The 23,302-nt window shown below is 39.9% G+C and overlaps 1 protein-coding gene across 1 annotated transcript in view; it reads left to right on the top strand.

Annotated features, from left to right (window-relative positions):
* The window catches only part of csmd2 (CUB and Sushi multiple domains 2), an 896,539-nt gene that overhangs the window by 431,435 nt on the left and 441,802 nt on the right, over window positions 1-23,302 (top strand). The window contains exons 9-12 of the mRNA XM_073034487.1: window positions 1,459-1,641; window positions 3,244-3,570; window positions 17,094-17,288; window positions 20,879-21,017. Coding sequence (XP_072890588.1) covers window positions 1,459-1,641; window positions 3,244-3,570; window positions 17,094-17,288; window positions 20,879-21,017 — 844 coding nt within the window. The remainder of the gene's footprint in view (window positions 1-1,458; window positions 1,642-3,243; window positions 3,571-17,093; window positions 17,289-20,878; window positions 21,018-23,302) is intronic.

The following is a 23,302-nucleotide window of genomic DNA, read 5'->3' as shown; positions in this document are numbered from 1 at the left end:
AAGGCTGTACCTTTTCTGTTCCTCTGTAAAATGGATGTATTCTATACTTAATCAGAGTTTGGTTGCTTCCCTAGAATGGTAATAAATAGCAAGTTCCAAAGCATAGGAGCAATGAAAAGGAACAGCTCGGAATATGTCCGTGGCAAAAACGCCTCAGAATGCCCTTGATTTTTTTTCTCCATAGACACTGCAGTATTGTCACATTTCAGAAACTTGAGCTTGGCCACAGATTGCAATAAGGGTTGTGTAGGAGTCATGCATCTGTTTTCTATCTGTATTGTATTCTGTGTTGCTATTTATTATGTTTATTGCAGTAACTAGTTGTGTGAGTGAGGGCATGGTAAAAGTGAAGGGAATAAGTTATGTATCCATGCTTTGCTCCGGGCAGTTTAGTTTGGCTCTGGGGCCGCTGGGTGTCATATCTTTTATTGACCACTTAAGCTCCGCTTAAGTCTCATTAATTTAGGCTTAATTATGATTAACTGCATTGCTTCAAAATTGTTTGTTTTTCTAGTTGGTAATAAAGAAGTGAATACATTAATCGACTTTTGGAACATTATTTCTGGAGTGATTGGGGGGGGCCGAGTCATGCAAGTATCACATTCCGCAGCAGTCTCCAGCAGTGGCATTGGCTTGTTAGAAAAGCCACTAGAAATAGCAAGTGCAAGTTTTTTAACGTAACATAGTTTAAGTGGAGGTGAACATAGTAAAACTTTTTTATTTCTGTCAGCAAATAAGAATTATTTCGTTTCAGAGCGTGAGGTTAAAAATTCCACAGCAGGTGAATTCTGTGTGTTATTCCACTTGTAATGCCATTTCAGGGAGTCTTATACTGGAAAAAAAGATGCTGGCACAAAGAACTAAATTGCTGAAGATCAGGTGTCTAATTTTCCAATGGATAATAAAAAAAATCTAGCAATGTGGAAATGTATGCCAAATTGCTCAGCCTCCTACTATGGCAGCTCAGCTGCATGATACTCTAATTCATTGAGTTGTACAAATGAAATTCTAGCCCTGGATCCACGGGACTGAGTAATATTGAAGTATAAAAGCTTATTGTAATTGACATGTTGTTTCACATCTTTTCATCTACGAATTGAAATCAGGCCAATTCTTTATGAAGGCAGATGTAATATATTCAGATGGCCAGATGTTTTGGATAATAAGGACAAACCAGATGTAAAAGTTTCATTTTAGTGTTCTGACCAAATGTTTCTGCTCCATTGAGAATGTTTGTTTGCAAAACAAAATAAAGACTCTTATCCTAACAGATTGTAATCACATTTTGCTTTTAGAGATTGCATTTTTATCAATAGAAAGCTGATATGATTTTGAAAAATCTCTGTTTTGTATTGAACTTAAGTGAAGGTGCAAAGTTCAGGCCATAGTAAGCCTGAGTGATTCTATTTCTTGTATATAAATATATATACATATCCTTTACCAAAATTTTTCTTTCAGAGATTGAACAGGGGACCTGCAGTGATCCTGGAACGCCAGCCTACGGAAAGCGAGAGGGAAACAGCTTCCTTCATGGTGACACTCTGAGATTTGAATGTTTGCCTGCTTTTGAACTTGTTGGTCAAAAATCTATTACATGCCAGAAGAATAACCAATGGTCATCCAAGAAGCCAAGCTGTGTCTGTAAGTAGTTTAAAACCATCATTCTGTCTTTATAAATATTATAGCTTTTCTATTTTTCCCCAACTAAAACTGCAAAATATAGTCCTCTCCTACTGCTTTACAAAATTTAATCTTGCAATCGAATTGAATTGACTTTATTTCATACATCCTTCACATACATGAGGAGTAAAAATCATTATGTTATGTCGCCATCTAAATGTGCAATCGTAGTAATTTATTATAATTTATAATCTTGAATTTGTCAGAGGGAACAGAGAAGTTGGTCCTATATGAGTGAAAGATGGCAACGAATTGAATTGGCAGCTAAGTAATTGACAGTCTCTTCAACAGTGTGTGCTACTGTTTCCAATGATCATCTTGAAGCTCTGCATAGTTTGAGTGTAGCCTTCTTTACTGTCCTTGTTGAGATGCTGTAACTTCAATTAGACAGTCAGCCAAACTCCATTCAAAAATTATTTAAGAGTCAGTGTGTAGCCTCCTAGCTCCCGGGTTTATTGCAGACTCAATGGCATGATATAGTGAATGCTTCTACTGAGGAAACTTCTGTCGCTCCTAATAGAAATCTCTTTCCTTCTGCCCTTCTGCTAGCCAATGTGCTTTTATACTTACTACTTCCTGGTTGTACAGGAAGTGACCTAATACAGAGCAGAAACTACTCAAAAAAGCTGAAAGAGTTTTACATAAATTAATTGCCTGAAAGGCGAACACCTACCTAGAAGGATTACTCTGCTGCTTTTCTTTAAAGATAAAACTGTTATATTTGACAATGTATCTTTTTCAGTTTGAAACAGACCCCAAAATGTCATTGATGTTCAATGGATTTTAATGAACTTTGGTGTACAGTTATTGATGTGGGATAATAGGAAATATTGACACACCAAGAAATTAATATTTCAGAGGAACAATGATAAGACAATTCAATAATTAGACTAAGTGGTAATGGCAGGGAATGGAACTGGCTGATGTGAGCTGACAATAGGTACTGAGGGATAATCAAGAGGCCTTACACTAAGAGTCGATCAAGGCCTTCCAAAGGGAACTAACTGAAAGTTCAACCAGTCATAATTGTTCAAATATTGCTTTACCATTGAGCTCAGGATTTTGAGGCTGTTGTGTCAATGTGTAAGACTGAGTAGGGTAAATGTATTGTGAGTTGTTGTCAACGCTGTCACTAAACAGATCAAAGAATTGAAAAAGTAGTTTAAGATCAGTCAGTAGGGGAGCAATCCAGTTACTGCTGGCACTTATAAAGTCACAGAACAAATGGACATTTAGGCAGTTTATCCTGTGTAGTGGGCTCTGGTGCAACTAAATAAAGCTATAATTGTCATGACACATTTACTTTTATTTTTTTTTGTTCAAACATGACTGACTGCAAGCTGTCAACTCATTTCAGCTGACTGAACATGTTGGTGTACATGACAATAATAATTTTAGACCACTGGATTGTTATCTTAGTAATTTTCTGGTTAGCCATGGCAGCTGAGATCCTTGACTGTTGAATGAAAGTATGTGTGCATTCTCTAAAGTGTCATTATGATTCTTTTAGGTGACTTCTGCAATTCACTGTCAAATTACTGCAATATATTATTCTATTTTCAGTTTCGTGCTTCTTCAATTTTACAACTCCATCTGGTGTTCTGCTATCCCCCAACTACCCGGATGATTATGGCAACCATATGCATTGTGTATGGCTGATTATTGCGAAGCCGGAAAGCAGGATTCACCTGGCCTTTAACGATTTTGACGTTGAGCCACAATTTGACTTTGTGTCTGTGAAGGACGGGTTAAATCCTGAATCACCTGTCTTGGGAACGTTCTCTGGAAGCAAAATTCCTTCTCCTTTGACCAGCAGTGGGCATGTAGCACGCCTGGAGTTCCTGACGGACCACTCCACAGCTGCCCGAGGATTTAACATCACATTTACCAGTAAGTAGCAGTGAATCTATTCTTCTCTTGCAGAAAGGAGGTTTGGACATATCACGTGAAACTCTCGTTGAGAAATCCATCATGGCAAATAACAGAGTTCATCAAAATAAAACAATTGCTGCTTTTGTGCTTTGGATGTTGACAGGACTCACTGCAGTTCGCCTTGCAAGCACATGCCAATGCTACAGCAGAGAGATGGGGAGAGAGAGGAATGCCCAAATCCTGGTGAATTTGAAGACACAAACTCACTCTTAAGTTTTGGACATTTCGATGAGATTATCACTCGGGACGATTTGGAAATTGGTCCTAACGATCAGGAAGCATTCAGAATATAAATTGGGGAAGAGTTAAGGTTGGAAATCTCAGTGGAAAGTAGTGACAGGCTATTGCAGCACATGGAATGCCATGAGCATGCGTGAGGGTCAGAGAAAGCTTAAAATGCTCAAATATACAATTAAGAGGATAAAAGAAAATGAATATGTGGCTGCACACATGATGCAGGATTTGATCCTTTATGACTATTCATAGGACAGGAGTGCCCAGTTCTGTTTGGACAGATCATATCTCATCTGGAACGAGACCAATTGGTAAGGCAGTTTAAAATAGTTGGACATCGGCGTAGAAACGTGAGATAAACGTCAAGAGAGAGAGAACAAAGCTGTGAAAAGTAGAAATGTTACAATCAAAATGTGTCCATGTATTCCATCTGTTCACAATCATATTAACAACTTAGCTGAGGGATCAAATTCTGAGTTTGTAGATGACATAAAACTTGGTGGAAATGTTAGTTCTAATGAAAACACAAGATGTAGCTATAGATTACTGCGTGCATATATATAAGCTGTGTTAAAGGGTTACACCATGACAGAGTACAATATGGAAAAATCGTATGGTTATGTGGTCTTGAAGTTCAAAGGGATTTGAAATTGAATGGGAGAAAATAAATAAGGAGTTATTGGAAAGGGCAAACATTTGGATGAAGAAGGTTGGTCAGCGTTGATCTTATTGAATCAAATCTTACTGATTTGGTGGAACAAAATCAGGGGGATAAATTGCCCTCTTCTCTTTTTGCTGCTTGTCTACCCTAGCCTGGACTGGTCAGGATGATTGATCTGATTCTGGACAACGTATTGGTATTGGTTTTATCATTGTCACATGTACCAAAATACTGTATAGTAAAAAGCTTGCCTTGCATGCTGTTTACACAGATCAAATCATTACACCGTGTGTTGAGCTTGAATAAAGTAAAACAATAATACTATAGCATAAAGTGTAATAGCTACCGTAAAGGTACAGTGCAGGTAAACGATAAAGTGCAAGATCATAAGAAGATAGATTGTAAGGCCATGAGCCCATCTTATCATACAAAAGTTCTATTCAAGAGTCTGTTAACAATAGGATAGAAGCTCTTTTTCATCATGTTAATACATGCGTTCAGGCTTTTGATTTTCTGCCTGATGAGAGAGGGAAGAAGAGAGAATGCCTGTGGTGAGTAGAGTCTTTGATTATGCTGGCTGCTTTACTAAGACAGCAGTATAGACAGAGTCCAAAGAGTGACTTTTCATTGCTCTGTAATAAATGCATTATTTGTGTAGGGGAAATTCAAGTGATGGGCAAAAACCTTTCAGTTTCAGATTATCTCTTTCTGATTCTATAAACGATCAATGTGAAAATGAAAATGAAAAATGAAAATGTCAAACAGTGGTGGGATTTTTGCTACAGATGTTGCCGCCTGCAGAGAAATGGCAAATAAGACAAAAAACCTCTTCTGCAGTATGTGCTCCTTGTTAAATATTAAACTGATGTGATCCTTCCAGTATTGAATGGGCCAAATTTTCCTTTGAGTGAAAAATTTAAATTTCAGCGGAATTCAACGTCCTGTTATTAAAGGAAGATACTGCATGTGTAATTTTTGCATTGAATAAGGATAAAAAGTGAAATGACACAGAAAGAACTCATCAGAGGAGGAATCTATAGCACTGCCAAATCTATAGTTGAGGACTCTCCTGGGAAAAAAAAATCTATACCATAATTTGAATATAAAATTGCAAGGCTTGACAATGAAATTATTTATTTTTTGCTTTGGAAGATTGTGCAGGGCTTGGTTAACCAAAGTTGAACACTTTTGTAATTTGTTGAATGTCTCCTTGCCAGGTGTCAGTCTGGATATTGTGGTGACTTGCCATAGTTGCTATAAATTCACCTTGGATAGCACTTAAAATTGCAATCACTGAATGTGGTGCTTGCTTCTTAATAGTCTGCGACTGGAACACAACACATGATGTTTGCTTGCTTGCTGCTTTTGTTGGAAGTTGTTCACTTGCTAAAAGTTAACCTAAGAGATCGAAGGCAGTCGGTTGAATTTATGCTCATAACTAGCACGGAATGAGGCTCCTCAGCCCTTCGGACTACGCCACCAATCAATTCAGGGAAACACAGTCCCATTCATTTCTTGCTTCTTCTGTCAATTCTCCTTTGATTCTTTTATTTTCCATTAATCTATAGTAGGTGATAATTTACAGTAACCATTTAACATATCAGTGTGACGAGGTGGGGGCAAGGGTGCTGGGAGAGGACCCACAAGCAGGACACAAACACGTCTTTCTTAGGTACAATAAAATAGCATTTATTACTCGCTACACAGAAGATCAGGAAGTCAAGGAGGACAAAGAGGAACATGAACCTCGGACTAGGGGACTAAGGACTCGGATCGCCGTGGACCTGGGACTTGGAAATGGAACTGGGATCGCCGCGGCCATGCCTGGACAGTGGGAACATGGACAGCCGCGGACCTTAGAGTTGGACCCTGGGGATTGGGACCGCCATGGCCCTTGGACTTGGAGACTGGGACCTTGATTCACCGCCGCCAGACACTTGGATACCATGGATCGCTGCAGCCAGAAACGTGGACACCAAAACACAGGACAAGGAATCTTGAACCAAGACTCCTCCTGCAGATCAGGCACCGAGCCGGGACTCTTCTTCGGGGGTAGACACAGACACTGGGCATGACATCAAGCCGGGTCTCCGCCTTCAACTCAGGCACCGAGCCGGGACTCTTCGAAGGGTAGACACGGACAAGGGGCATGAACGTCGAGTCAGGACTCCGCCTTCAGCTCAGGCACTGAGCCGGGACGCTTCGAGGGGTAGACACAGACAAGGGGCATAAATGTCGAGTCAGGACTCTGCCCTCAACTCACCCCTGGCAGATTGACCTTGCCCGGACCCACTCTGGCGACGGAAGGCGAATTGCTGGTTTTCCGATGTGGGCTGGGTCATTCTGGCTTGTCGTAGCAGTGGCGGCAACTTGCTAAGGCTTCTTAACACTCATGCCCCGAACGGCTAAAGCCAGGGGCTTATAAGCTGCCGGTTCGGGTCGAGGGTAGATTACCTTGATTGCCAAGCTCAAGGGACGTGTGAAATGGAATTAGAAGGGAACAAGGAGTCAATGGTCCGGATCATAACACAACCTAACTAAATTTAAAGGGGAACTGATCCAGACCATGACTATGAGTATGTCGTTGTGATATGAAATGAAGCCCACAGGATCGCATATGGAATATGCCCAGGGACCAGCACCGAACCTGGGTCTCGAGACCTGTGAGCCAGCATTGGAAGCTGTACTGCCCCAGTCATCAACCGTTATATCTAAAACCAACCAAAATTGGTGAAGTTTGATGACAGTGAAACTCCCTGGATGGTAATAGATAGATATTCTGTGCTAAGTGATACTGAGTTAGGCAGAGCAGAGGAACAGTTGTCTACAATAAGGTGACTAAATTCAGGGAGGTCTTTGCAACCATTCTACCTGGGCCATATTTCCATTTCTGGGTTTCAATATCTTCTGTGGGAGACACTTTAAAACACATATATTAGTTGCAAGTGATTTTGTTCCATGTGCAAATGATGCAAGGGTGATTGATAACCAGAAGAGCTTTTAGAGTAAGAATGTTCTGCTGGAAAATTATTGCAATTGCTTTCTACTCCAGAAGCTATATTTAGATATGTAGGATTATAAAATACAGATCAAAATACTCGACCATAGCTTGGAAGATTAAATTTATGCAACACACACAAAATACTGAAGGAACTCAGTAAGTGAGGCAGCATCTATGGAAATGAATAAATAGTCAATGTTTTGAGCTGAGATCCTTCTTCAGGACTGAGAAGGAAGGGAGAAGATGCTGGAATTAAAAGGTGGGAACAAGGCAAGCTGAAAGATGATAGGTGAAGCCATGTGGGTGGGAAAGATAAAGGGTTGGAGAAGAAAAAATCTAATTGGAGAGGAGAGTGGATCAGAGGAGAAATGGGAAGAGGAGGGGGCCCAGGGGAAAGTAATAGGCAGGTGAGAAGAAATAAAAAGTCATTGTGGGAAATAGAGGAAAGGTGGGGGAAAATTTGAATACCAGAAGGAGAAATCAGGATTCATGCCATTGGGTTGTAGTGTACCCAGATGGAATATCAGCAGTCTTTTTGAGTCTTTATGCCTTTCTGCTGTTGCATTTACAGGAACAGTGTGCTCCACTTTGTATGCATCTTCATGTGCGGCAATAGCCGTGCAATAACAAACCATTGATTCTTTTCAATACTGTAGGTTGTATTACATAAAGTCATCCTGTCGTCATGAAAGCCAAAAAAAAAGTGCCTGTTCAATTTTGTATATGATTGAAATAAATCACACACTACCCTTTTATAACCGAGAACACAGAGTAAACATAGCTGTGAAAAATGGATTCTGCAAATAAGCGAGGAAGGAAATAAAACCCCAAATTGAACAAAATTGGCCAAAGTCACCAAAATTATTTTGTAGTCCTTCCTACAGAAATATTTTCAAAGGAAATGCAGGCTTTTGTTGAGTTTATTTATTTCAGAAAATCCTTTAATAATTCTGTCAATATAAACCTGTGATGTGTAATCAAGTGGCTGTCAGCTTCAAATCAGAGGTGTTGTTATTATATTACATTATATACACAGAGTTGGAACTGGGTAATGGAAGCACTGGTTTCAGGAGACTATTTTTGCTATGACACCTCCATCGACTCTTAATTTTTGTTAAGTCCTGATGTAGGCCTTTGACATGGAATGTCGAAAATTCCTTTCCTCTCATAGATACTGCTCAACTTGCTGAGTCCGTCCAGCAAATTGAACATGCTTCAGCAACTGCAGTCTGTTGTGTCTCTTAAAACTTCTCGTCATTATTTTGTCTGAGAAATAATAACTGCTGGTCCTCAAAAGACAACACTGTTTTTCTAGGCAGCTTGCATATAGTTCCACGTTATTGGAAACAAGGCCTTAAAGCCTCCATAAGACACGCTCAGACTTTGCAACCTTACACTATAAACTCCGTTTCCTTGCTGTATTTCTCTATGAATCAATCATTTTATAATTGTATAGGGAAGAAAGGAATGATCAGGCTAGCTACAGAACTGTAAGAGGAAGCATTTTAGAACGAAAGCTCCAGAACGATGCTGTAACGCTTCATAATATGGTGCAGATTTTCCCCACTACCTATTTTCAGTTCTACACACTTTTCACACCTACCACGCTACTTCCTCAGAAGGCTAAGGAAATTTGGCCCATGCCCATCAGCGCTCTCCAATTTTATTGATCTGCCATAGAAAGCATCCTATCTAGATACAGCACAGCTCAGTATGGTAACTGCTCTGCACATGACCACAAAACATTGCAGAGTGTTGTGTGCACAGCTCAGCCTATAACAAAATCAAAATGGCCACCCCTTCTTGGCCACCTCTTACCATCTTGGAAAAGCAGGCAGGATAATCAAAAATCCCTCTCACCCCAGACATTCTCTCTCCTCCCTTCTTTCATTAGGCAAGAGATACATAAACTTAAAAACACGTACTCCAAGATTCAAGGACTGCTTTTACCTCGTTGTTATGAGACTCTTGATTGGACCTCTTATACGGTAAACGTGAAACCTTGACCTCACAATTTACCTCATCATGGCCCTTGCACCACCTTGTCTACCTACAGTGTACTTCCTCTGTGACTGTAATTGTTATATTCTCTATTCTGTGATTACTTCTCCCAGGTTCTACCTGAATGTACTTATGCTCAGTATGGATGGCTTGCAAATCAGGTTTTTCACTGCTTTCAGTACACTTGCATTAATAAACCAAATCAATCACTTTTCTCTCTTCCTCCCTCTCTATTACGCACCTTCTCCCTCCCCCATCCTCTCTTCTCCCTCCTTCCCCTTCCTCCGTTTTCCTCCTGAGATCCTCAAGTAGCCCATTACAACTAGAAGATTTTTTTGTAAACCAAAGGTACCAATTTTGGCTCTTTTTGAAATTTAAAATACAATCTAAAAGCTTTTGTGGAGTAACAATGTTAACTTTAAATGATCCAGAGGGGAAAAATGAATGACATTGTATGACTGAAGTTATAATGGATATAGCTTTTCTTTTCGTACAAAGTACCAGATCTCCATTATTAGTATGTTGGGCAAGAGGAAGAAGTTAATAATGGAAAAAATTGTAATGTAATGGTTATGAAATTCAAGAAGAAACGATAAAATTATAAATGTAGGAACCATAGCATGAATAATTCAAGGCAAAATAGAAAATGAGGTGAATGGATATAGTTTAAGAAATTGCCCCGAGCCACCGCTGAAGTTATCTACTTCTGGGAATATCCTTTCCTTGAACTGAAATTATAAAAAGACAAATGTAACTGAATATGTGTTTATTTAGAACACCTGGAACTTAGGGATAAATTCCATTGATAAAAATCACTGGAGAGCTTTGTAAACACATAAATTGGATTTGATGGGTCTAAAGAACTTTTGTTGTTTATTCATGGCAATTGACAAATAAGGGTTGATTACAGAATCAGCGATTTTGTGCAAAATCAAGAATAAATCGGCAGAAATGATTGAATTTTTTTGGACTTTGAATAATCCTAAACTTCGGGAGTTTGGGAAATTCATGTTAGGCAGTGCACAGGTGAAATGTTGTATTCTTGTTATTTTCTGTCATTAATAATGGGGTGTGTGGTACAGTAAATACAGGCTTTTTCCACTGAGATTGGGTGAGATTAGAACTGCTGGTCATGGGTGAAAGGTGAAATGATTAAAAGGAACTCTTTCACTCACAGGGTGGTGAGAGTGTGGAATGAGCTGCCAGAGAGAGTGGTGGATATGGGTTCAATTTCAACGCTTAAGAGAAGTTTCTCTTAACAGACTTGTTCCAGAGCAGCTCCCGCCTATGGTTAGGCCACACTTAGACCCCCTCCAGTTCGCCTACCAGCCCCGACTAAGAGTTGAGGATGCCATCGTCTACCTGCTGAACCGTGTCTCCGCCCACCTGGACAAGCCGGCGAGCACTGTGAGGGTCATGTTTTTTGACTTCTCCAGTGTGTTCAACACCATCCGCCCTGCTCTGCTGGGTGAGAAGCTGACAGTGATGCAGGTGGATGCTTCCCTGGTGTCATGGATTATTGATTACCTGACTGGCAGACCACAGTACATGCACTTGCTGTGTGTCAGACAGAGTGGTCAGCAGCACTGGGGCTTCACAGGGGACTGTCCTGTCTCCCTTTCTCTTCACCATCTACACCTCGGACTTCAACTACAACACAGAGTCTTGCCATCTTCAGAAGTTTTCTGATGACTCTGCCATAGTTGGATGCATCAGCAAGGGAGATGAGGCTGAGTACAGGGCTACGGTGAGAAACTTCGTCACATGGTGCGAGCAGAATCATCTGCAGCTTAATGTGAAAAAGACTAAGGAGCTGGTGGTGGACCTGAGGAGGGCTAAGGCACCGATGACCCCTGTTTCCATCCAAGGGGTCAGTGTGGACATGGTGGAGGATTACAAATCCCTGGGGATACGAATTGACAATAAACTGGACTGGTCAAAGAACACTGAGGTTGTCTACAAGAAGGGTCAGAGCCGTCTCTATTTCCTGAGGCGACTGAGGTCCTTTAACATCTGCCGGACAATGCTGAGGATGTTCTATGAGGCTGTGGTGGCCAGTGCTATCATCTTTGCTGTTGTGTGCTGGGGCAGCAGGCTGAGGGTAGCAGATACCAACAGAATCAACAAACTCATTCGTAAGGCCAGTGATGTTGTGGGGGTGGAACTGGACTTTCTGACGGCGGTGTCTGAAAAGAGGCTGCTGTCCAAGTTGCATGCCATCTTGGACAATGTCACCCATCCACTTCATAATGTACTGGTTAGGCACAGGAGTACATTCAGCCAGAGACTCATTCCACCGAGATGTAACACTGAGCGTCATAGGAAGTAATTCCTGCCTGTGGCCATCAAACTTTACAACTCCTCCCTCGGAGTGTCAGACAACCTGAGCCAATAGGCTGGTCCTGGACTAATTTCCACTTGGTATTATTTACTTATTATTATTTAATTATTTATGATTTTATATTGCTATATTTCTACACTATTCTTGGTTGGTGCAACTGTAACGAAACCCAGTTTCCCTCGGGATGAATAAAGTATGTCTGTCTGTCTGATATGTACATGGATAACAGGGGTATGGAGGGTGATGGTCCAGTGCAGGTCAGTGGGACTAAGCAGAATAATAGTTCAGCATGGACTAGATGGTCCAAAACATCTGCATATGTGCTGTAGCATTTTATGACTCTATTACTACGGCCTTGGTAATGATATATTTAAAATGAGGCCGAACTCACTCATGTTGACTTAATGTTGACAATTTCAAGGTGATTGCTTAGGATGAATCTTTCAGCTGGACATTTTGAGGGCAACAAACGGGGTTGTGATTCTCAGCATTTGTAGTGGAGAGGGTGGGGATTAGTGGGGTAAGCTCTCACTACCTATTAAATGTTCCTAATCCCGTGAATTCCAAATAACCTCTGACAACCAAGTCCAGCTCCTGGCCTTCACATACAGCTTAGCTACTAAGCCCGGCAGAATGGTTTCTACTGACAGGATGAGGGGCAAAGGAGGCTTACAGGCTCCTTACAACCAGTTGCTTTGCGCAGAGTCAGTTTGCCAGTCGTAGTTAGCAGCTCATTACGAAGAAGGAAAACACAGATTTCCAACCTCTCCTGCCTTCTGGCAATAATCACTCATGGGGAAGACTTTGGAAATAAACCCCAAGGTAAATATCGAGAACTGGAGTCCCTAAGGCAGTCCTATGGAGAGCTCAACACTGGCTGGCAACTCCTGTGACGCCACTGGTGTTAAACTCCATCGGTCTATGCTGTTCCTTTGGATTTATCAGCTGCATGGAGAGGGACAGCCTGCTACACTGGCAGCAGCTTGCTCTTCATATCATACTATCCTGGCTTGGGTACTGGCTTGTGTATCAAATGTACGCGGGGTGATGGATAAGTTTGTGGCCTAAGCTAGAAGGAGTAAATTTTAGAAAACCTAGCACATTCATTTTTCAACATAGTCCCCTCCTACATTTACACACTTAGTCCAGCAGTTATAGAGCATACGGATCTTGGACCTCCAGAATGTCCACAGCAGGGGTGATCAATAAGTTTGTGGCTTAAGGTGGAAGGAGATGAGTTATACAGCTCTCGTTACATCCACATGCAGTTCAGCTCTTTGAGTGATTATGCAGAATGTTTGAAGTTAATAACTCATCAGGGGTGATTGATAAGTTTGTGGCCTAAGGTAGAAGGAGATGAGTTATTGACTTCAAACTTTCTGCATTATCACTCAGAGATTTGACCGGCATATGCATGTAATGAGAGCTGTATAACTCATCTCCTTCTACCTTAGACCATGAACTTAGCAATCACCCATCTGTGGACACTTTCTGGAGGTCCAAGATCCACTGCCAAGAAGGCCCGCCAGCACCTTTACTTCCTGAGAAAGCTGAAGAAATTTGGCCTGTCCCCTAAAACCCTCACTAATTTTTATAGGTGCACTGTAGAGAGCATTCTTCTAGGGTGCATCACAACCTGGTATGGAAGTTGTCCTGTCTAAGACTGGAAGAAGCTGCAGAAGACAGTGAACATAGCCCAGCACATCACACAAACCAATCTTCCATCCTTGGACTCACTGTATATCGCACGCTGTCGGAGCAGTGCTGCCAGGATAATCAAGGACACGACCCACCCAGCCAACACACTTTTTGTCCCTCCTCCCTCCGGGAGAAGGTTCAGGAGCATGAAGATACATACGGCCAGATTTGGGAACAGCTTCTTTCCAACTGTGATAAGACTGCTGAACGGATCCTGACCAGGATCTGGGCCGTACCTTCCAAATATAACCATATATAACATAAAACAATTACAGCATGGAAACAGGCCATCTCGCCCCTTCTAGTCCATGCTGATGCTTACACTCACCTAGTCCCACTGGCCTGCACTCAGCCCATAACCCTCCATTCCTTTCCTGTCCATATACCTATCCAATTTTACTTTAAATGACAATACCGAACCTGCCTCTACCACTTCTACTGGAAGCTCATTCCACACAGCTACCACTCTCTGAGTAAAGAAATTCCCCCTTGTGTTACCCTTAAACTTTTGCCCCCTAACTCTCAAATCATGTCCTCAAATCTGGACCTGACTTGCACTACCTTACTTTCCCTTTTCTATTTTCAAATTATGATTTATAATTTTTTAAATTATATTTACTTGCATTTGTACTTCAGGGAGCACGAAGTGCAGAATCAAATATTGCTGCGATGATTTACACTCTAGTATCAATTGTTTGGTGACAATAAAGTATGCTCCATGACCACTGGACTAAGTGTGTAAATGTAGGAGGGGATTAGGTTGAAAAAAGAAATGTGCTAGGTTTTCTAAAATTGACTCCTTCTTTCTTAGGCCACAAACTTATCAATCACCCCTCGTACACAGCTAGGATGAGACATCCATGATCAACCCAGGCCAATGGAGAATATCCAAAGGTCCAATTGATGTCTTGTGCTTGAAAATGTTTAGAGGGACAACATTAATAATAAATTATCAAAGATAGCTTTATAAAGACAAAAAAATGCCAGATTATGCATAGAAGATGTTGAGGGACTCTGCAGGTCAGGTAGCATCCATAGAAATGAATAAACAGTTGGCATTTCAGGCTGAGACCCTTCATCAGGACGGGTCTTCCTGATATGTCAGACTGATTTGAATAAAATTTTGAATGGATGTTTTGCATGGACTTCAATAAGGCCTCTGAGAAAAACCCACATGGAATATGGGTCTTAATGGCGATTTGGGGCAAATTGTCAGATTGGTACCTGAAATTAGTTGGGTTATAGATTTGAAGGTGGTCTTTTATATTTGGATCCTGCACCAGTTGTGTACTGTGGGGGACTGCTGTTGTTTATTAGCTACATGAATGATCCATAATCAGTATGTTTTTAAAAAAATATGGTTTTGTTGATATGAGGAAGATAATTTTTATCTATAGAATTATATTGATGAGTTAATATGATGTGCAGATAGAAAAATATGAGGTGTTACATTTTGGAAGATGTAGCAAAGCCACTACAGACATAATAGATCATAGGACTCAAGGAAGTGTTGAAAAATAGAGAGACCTTTTCATGTGTAGCAAAGGATACCTGAAAACATTAGTACAGGCAATTTTATGGCATACTAGATACATCATCAGAGATCCTCACCATCCAGATCATGCTCTCTTCTTGCTGCTACTATCATCCAGATGTTAGAAGAGCCTCAGGGCTCACACCACCAGGTTCAAGGAAAGTTACCACTCTCAACCATCAGGCTCTTGAGTAAAAGGGGAAACTTACTTTCATTTGCCCCATCATTGGAATGTTCTTACAACCAATGATCTCACATTAAGGACTCTTTATCTCACTATCTCGTGTCCTCATTATTTATTGCTACTTAGTTATATTTGCATTTGCACAGTAGTCTTCTGCACTGTGGTTGACCGTTCCCTGATCTTGCTATAGTTACTATTTTCCAGATTTTCTGACTACCCCCAGAAGAAAATGGAATCTCAGGGTTGTATATGGTGACATATATGTCCTTCGATAATAAAATTTTCTTGAAACTTTTGATCCTTGAACTTGCTTCATTGGCTTGGAGAGCGAATATAGCAAAAAGAATGTTCAGGCAACTTGGCACTCTGGATTCTAAAGTATATCATTTATGCTTAATCAGATACTGTGATGAGCCAGATTATCACTAAAGTAGGATTAAACACATGGAAAAAAAAGACCAAAGGTTTGTAAATAATTTTCAGACACATGTAGTTAAAATGCATTTTTTTTTCTGTTAGGATGTTAAGATCAGGACTTCAGTGAATAAAAATAAGATAAGCAATAATCTGAACCAAAGGGTAAACATTTTTCTAAATGGTAAAGAATAAAGCACTAAGACTCAGAATCTTGTTAGTTTCAATTGAGTATGACTTATATAAGTCTTAGGAGTTATTAAAAGATAATTGAAAGGTTGACTACCATCTGTAAAGACTATTGAGAAATGGGTATTATATCATTGAATTCAGATATGATATTATGTATACAGTTGAAAAGAGTCAGGACAGTATATTTGAAGGTGCCCTGAAAATAGTACTACAAAAATATTAAGATTGTATGGATTAAATGTAAAGCAGAATACACCTTGCCCAATATTTTTAATGTTTCCTTAAATATAGGAGTTCATGGCAGGAAGGAAGTTAATACAAATCAGGGAATGTGTGCCTCACAAGCAGAACCACTGTTCATTTTCCCATCCTTAATTGCCTGTTGACTGGTAGTGAACTATCTTTTTGAATCACTGCAATCCTTGATGCGTGGGTGTGTGCACGATGCTCTTAAGGAGGGAGTTCTTGGATTTTGACCCAATGATTGTGAAGAAATAGCATTATTTCCAAATCATGAAGGTGTGTGGCTTGGAGGGCAACTTCCCAGAGATGGTTGTTCCATGTCTTTGCCGCTCTTGCCATTCCAGTTGGTAAAGCTTCAAAAGTGTTACTAAGTGAGCTGCTGCAATGCATACCATAGATGCTCAAGTGCTGCTCCTGTGCGTCAGTGGTATTGTGAGTGATTGGTTCTGGATCTAGTATTAAGCAAAAGGATATGATTCAAATAATTATAAGCCAATTATTTTCATGCTAGGAGTCAGAAAATGCTCGTGGGTATTTACAGAATGCTATCAATTTTCATCTAAGCAGCAAAGAAGCTACAAGGAACATCCTTTAATTTTTCAAACCAATTGGATATGTCCAATTAATTTGCTGAAACTCTTTGAGAGGGTTATTACATTACAAGACAAATGACTACTTGGTGATCATCATGAGGAGATAGAATGGTGCTCAAGTGAAATGAAATCTTGACTGTCACTAGAACACTTTAATAAATGGCGAAGCTGCTCAGACTTTGGAACTGTTCATGTCTCTTTTGGTATGTACTGTTCATAAATCTTTGGTCAAGATATTTCCAATGATCTCTTATTTGAAAAAAAAGTACCAAGTGGAATTTAATGCAGAAAACCTTCATGCAGAAAAACTCAACAGATAATTATTTACTGGAGAACCTGTGCTTCCAGTGTTTAATCTTGATGTTTTTTTTTTGTAAATTTTCAGCATTCAGGCACAACGAATGCCCAGATCCAGGAGTACCAGTGAATGGAAGAAGATTTGGGGAAAGTCTTCAGCTCGGCAGTACTGTATCTTTTTTATGCGAGGAAGGATTTCTTAAGACCCATGGATCAGAAACTATCTCTTGTATCTTCAAAGATGGAAACGTGGTCTGGAACAATGCTGTACCACGATGTGAAGGTATTCACTTCAGGAAAAAATTATTTAGAAAGCCAAGGACTGTGGAGCTGTGGGATTTTGACTTATTTTGTTGTATTTTGTTCATGAGATATAAACTTTATAGTAAAGTCATATAGCACTCATTTCAATAAAGGAAACATAGAATTTTTGTACAGGCATGCTCAAGTATAATAGTGGTAATCCATGCTAATTTATAAAGGAGGTTATAGACTAGCAATAAAATATGTAAAATTAAAGTTTTGTTTCGGTTAGTTCAATCCTTGGTGAAATATTTTAAACAAATGAGCTAAAAACAGGAAAAAATGGAGATTTACAATTTGTCCAACTTTCTAATCTTAACCATTTCTTTTCTCACAAGAAATAAAGGCATTAGGTAAATTCAGTTTTGTAAGAATTCCTAAGGAAATGTCTTTACAGCTTGCAAAATGTAATGTGGAGAGAATGCCATCATCTTTGATGCAAAAGTCAACTATGAATTCTAGATTTGTACCCCTAACATCATAATACCTATTATAAGACCGCATAGTGGTGAATCGGTTAACTGGGCACTATGACAGTTCTGGGCATCGGAGTTCAAAGTTCAATTCTGGCACTGTCTGTAAGAAGCCAGTATGTTTTCCCCGTGAACCATGTGGGCATTGTAAATTGTCCTGTGATTAGGCTAGTGTTACATAGATGGGTTGCTAAGCAGTCAGCTCGCTTTGGACTGAAGAGCCTGCTCTATGCTGTACCTCAAAATAATAAGTTTTTAAAAAAATATTATGAATAACCAGTTCAGATGCACAGTTGTTCTTGGCCTGTTGTCAGGCTGATAATGTATAAAAATTGTGGGAGGGGTAAGGAACAATGTGTTCATTGAGGGGAATCCTTTTTATGTTTAAGTCTTTAAGGGATGTAAGTACATCAGGAGGAGTTGACTAATTGAATAAAAAAGGACTGTTTGATTGAATGGAGGATAGGCTGATGTATAAGTAACCATGCCATGGTGCATGTGCTTTAATCAAAAGATCGCGATCTTAGAATAGTTTTCAGAGCTGTGCTGAAGCCTAATGTCAGGACCATGAGGGTAACTTGAGACTGCATGCACAAAAAATACATGGCAGACTTGACACAGCTTGCTTCCTGTGGATAAACTTCAATGGTTTTTTTTATATAAGCTAAATGAATGCACTGAACAATATTAAGGAAATGAGATAAACACATTTCAAAGTGACACAACGCTGTTCTTTTTGAGATGAATAGCAGAAAATAAGAATTCAGATTTTCAAGGCAGGATTTATCTTTTCATAAGCACAGTAAACTTGAGATAATGAAAGACTGTGATTAGTGGGATTCACTGTAAATGAGATTTATTTCTGCCAATGAGTAGTTGCAGCTCATGAAGGAATTTGTGAAGGTGGCTTACACAAACTTGAGTTCAATATTCTGCTGAAAAATGGTCCCTACGTGGTTTATGCACAAAAGAGTGACCCTAAAACTGATTTGATTCAAAAATAATAATCTGACCATTGTGTTATGTTGCTGAGAAACACAACTAACTCAACAAGTTCCAAGTTAATGGTTAAATGCTGTCCATCTGCACTTCCTGTTGGGTCGAATGGATCAATGGCATTTACAGTTTGCATATCTAGAATTGGAACTCAGTAGTTCAATGGTTGATGTCATTGGGAAATGTGGAGTCTACAAATGTTCCTTGAGAGCTCATCGGGTTCAGATAGTTATTTCAGTTCAATTATAATCAGGGTCAGAGCTACCAGCCATTTGGGCAAGCGTAGCTTGATTAGTGAAATACAAAGCCTTGTTAAAGGAAGATCATGTTTAACTAATGTTAGAAGTTTTTTAATGACATAACAGAAAAGGTTGAGGAGGGAAATTCAGTTTGTGTGTATATACATCTTCAAAAGATGTTTTATAAAGTGATTGTAATAAAAAATTTTGTTCATGAAAATTGGATTAGTGACAGGATAGTGTTCTATCCATGAGGAAACTGTACAGTGGAATTTCCTGGGGGATAGTACCTGGACCATTCAAACTTGAATATACAAAGAGAAACGGGTAATGGTTTGAATGCAGATAAGGGTTCAGGGCTCTGGGGTAAAGCTGGGTGAGTGGAAGAAGCTAACCTCTTCTTGGATATAGTTGGGATTGAAATAATGAGCCTAATATAGCCCTTCCTCATATTAAACTTCCTCTAACTCAATGAGAAAATGCTCTGGTTTATTCAAATCAGTTTAATAAAACAGTGACGGACAAATGCATCAGTAAAAGAAACCAATGTATATGTTTAGTCTTTTTGGTATGAAAATGGCTGCAAACACGATATATACTAAAGACTGACAGTGTACAAGAGAGCTGGTGTGAATGTGTTTACTTATTAAATATGCTCAGTGGAGGTTCAATTGCATGTGTGCATTTGTCTATGAATTTAAATAGCCTGTCAGAGCTCATTTTAAAGTGAGATTTCATGCTCCAGCATTGCTCATATATTAGTTCCATGTATAATATTTCAATTATATTTATTACTATGGTTTCTACAGATTGTAAAACTCCAAATTATGAAATATTATTAGAGCATAGAGTACAAGTGTAAGGTTTTTATAATCTACATATTAGAAAGACTTAATGGTTGAATCAGTGTCAGCACCTCATTTTACCATTTATCCCTACTCATTGCCAATGATAGAAAGAAGCAGAAGATTGCTACTTAACAGTCAGGCATATGTTGCAGACTGTTTTGGGAAGACTGATTAGGGAATTGCTCTGTTCATTTAAGATTTTTTTGTGCACTATACAGAGTAGTAAATTATTTTGGAGCTGAACGGGACCACTAGGCCTATTATATCCAGTCTGTTCAATGGTTCAGCTTAATATCAAAGAATATATACTGTATCCGACCTGAAATCCTTAAACAGAGAAAAAAGAAACAAAGAAGGAATGACAGAAAAACAGAACCCCAAAGCCCCACTGCCCCCTCCGACATGCCAAGCAGTAGCAAAAGCATCAACCTTCCCCCCACCTCCGCTTGCTTCAGCAGAATCATCAGCCACCCCACCATCCGCCAGATAGCAAGGCCACAGAGACCATGATCTACAGTCCTTCAGAAACTACTGTCCATTCCAACACTTCGACATCTCAACAGGCCCTCTCTCTTGCTAACGTTGGAAAGAGAGATATCGTTCCTGGCCTAGCAAGAGAGGAGCCCAACAGCTCACTGTTGCGATGTTACAATGCGCAGTGTCGCTTACTTATTCCCCCAACTCGAGAATCAGCAAATTCTCTCTCACCATCAAGGGAGAGAGAGACAGAGATCGGCTGAGTACAGAGGCCTCCAACAGCTGTGCCTGCTGTCGCGATGTTTCGATCTCCTGCAACATTCAGTTTAAGCTTATACCACAGTCTACCTTGACATTATGGTTGAATATATTGCCTGGAACAAATTCAAACATGGTTTGCACTTGTTCCTTTGTTCAACGTGCAACTTGCTCTGTATTTTCTTTTGAACTGTAAAACAAAATAAAAATGAAATCCAATCCCTACTGAGTGACTATGCTGCATCATCCTGACTTCACTTTGTCTGTATTCTTCCACAGCACCTTGTGGAGGTCACCTGACTGCTCCAAGTGGAATGATATTATCTCCAGGCTGGCCAGGGTTTTACAAGGATTCCTTGAACTGTGTGTGGGTTATTGAAGCCGAACCAGGATACCCAATCAAAATAACCTTTGACAGGTAGTTTTTCAGCAATTATCTAACAACAGCACTTCTATGCAACAAATTATCCACTGGAGGAACTCAAGAGGTCTCGTGTGAAAGAATTGTCGACATCTTGGATCAAAATCTGCATCAGGACTCAGAGTGGAGGAGGTTCACATGCACCTCCTTCAACCTTCTCCACTGCAACTAGTGCTCCCGATGCGGCTAACTGTACATCAGCAAGACCATGTGCAGGCTGGGCAAATGTTCCACAAAACTCCATGGTCCATACTTGGATTTCTCAACTGCAAAGATGAAGCCCAACACAAATTAGTCTCGACCTCCAGTCCTGATTCAGGATTTTGACCCGAAATGTCAACAATTCCTTTCACCCACAGATACAGCATGACCTGCTGAGGTCAACCAGCAGACTGTTTCACCAGATTCCACATCTGCAGTTGCTTGTGTCTCTTAATAGTTCATCTGAATATGTGGCTATGTTATGGGCTATAACAGTCACAAGATTACTAGGCCATTTTAAAGCATGTCACTGTATGAATCTTGGAGTCCCACCTAGTGAAGCATTTCATTCTTTCGAACTACTCCCCCCATGTTTTGTCTTTGTCCTTGACCTTTGCATTACTTTATTGAAAAACTGTTCAAAGCAGCTCACCTCCACTTTCTGAGGATGATTTGGGATGGACATTAAGTGCCAACAATACCCAGGTATCAACAATGAAGTTAAAATAAAAGCTGAAACATGAGATTTGTTTCAATATCAAAGCTGCAGGGAGATTAGAACATTAGGTCATGTTTTCTCCCTGATTATTACCAGTTCATGCAAATGACAAAGATGTTGAAATATTTAGATATTACTGTGTCAAAGCCAGCCTGTAAAAGGAAATACTTAATTTAATTGTATTAAATTCTATACAATGAATTGGGGAAAAAATCTCAGCAAAAGTAGCCCATATCTGCAAGTGATTGTGCAACTACTTTCCAAATCTACAGGCAGAAGATTTATTTTGCTCCCACTAAATTTCCTAGATAACTGAAAGATAAAAGACTCTTTTAATAGGACTTGCAGACAAGTTATCAATTGAGTTTGATGGGATACAGAACCAGCACCTAATTAGTCTTGCACTGTCATGTTCAAGGTGCATCAGTCTTTTCTGCCCTCCAAGTGTTTTTATGCAGTGAGAATCCTAACATCCGAATTCAGTACTGTGATATTCCCAGCAAAAGTATGTTAACTTGCACTCCAATGTGTCCTACAGGTATTTCTAAAAAAAACTTTTATTTATTTTTACCTTTTCAATAATTTGAACATGCCCCTGAATGTTAAGTGCATTAAAGGTTACCCTGCCATATTGTTAACAAATATAGAGTGGAGTTTTGGATGCTGTCAAAGCATTTTTGCCAGCATTTGGGGATTTGCTTTCCAAATCACTACCAGATTCTGTTGCCATCCAGAGCCATGTTGTGGGAATTAGGGGAAGTTTTGATCTGTGAGATTGTCCCTCTACATCCAGACCGTGCAACAGAGGCATAGTGAGTAGAGTTTCCCCTGACTGTGTGGGTTTCTTCCAGTTGCTGCAGTTCCTTCTCACATCTCAAAGGCATTCGGTTTGGTGTGCGAATTGGACTCAATAAATTGCTTCCAATTTGTAGGTAAGTGGTAGAATTGAGACTAGCTGATCAGAATGTGGGGAGAATAATTTAAAAGGTGAGATTAATGTTGGGTTAGTGTAAATGGGTAGCTAATGGTTGGCATGGTCTGAAAGGCCATTTTTCGAACTGGATTTCTCCATGACTAGGAGGACCATGGTTGGATATTTCATGCAGGGAGACCATTTCAGCAAGACCTTTGTCTTGCTAATATTTATTTACAAATGTTTGTAGATGCAATTAATAAATAGATTTGAACAACCAGTATGATGATTGAGAAACAATGAAAGAAACAGGTGTTATTTAATTAGAAGTAGGCATATCTGATTGATATTAATTTCGGGTTAAATTTTATTACTCTGAGAAATTTGTTTATTCGTTATGTATGATGTGAATGGTCATGTTCTATCCATGACTGTGATTGTTCTTGGCAAATTTTTCTGCAGAAGTGGCTTGTCATTGCCTTCTTCTGGGCAGTGTATTTACGGGATGGGTGACCCCAGCCATTATCAGTATTCTTCAGAGATTGTCTACCTGGCAACAGTGGCCACATAACCAGGACTAGTGAAATGCACCAGCTGCTCGTACAACCATCCACCACATGCTCCTATGGCGTTACATGACCCTGGACAGGAAGGGCTAAGCAGGTTCTA

Source organism: Hemitrygon akajei, chromosome 32, assembly GCF_048418815.1.
Source record: "Hemitrygon akajei chromosome 32, sHemAka1.3, whole genome shotgun sequence".
NCBI classification, from domain to species: Eukaryota; Metazoa; Chordata; class Chondrichthyes; order Myliobatiformes; family Dasyatidae; genus Hemitrygon; species Hemitrygon akajei.
This window is presented reverse-complemented; position numbering and strand designations above follow the sequence as displayed.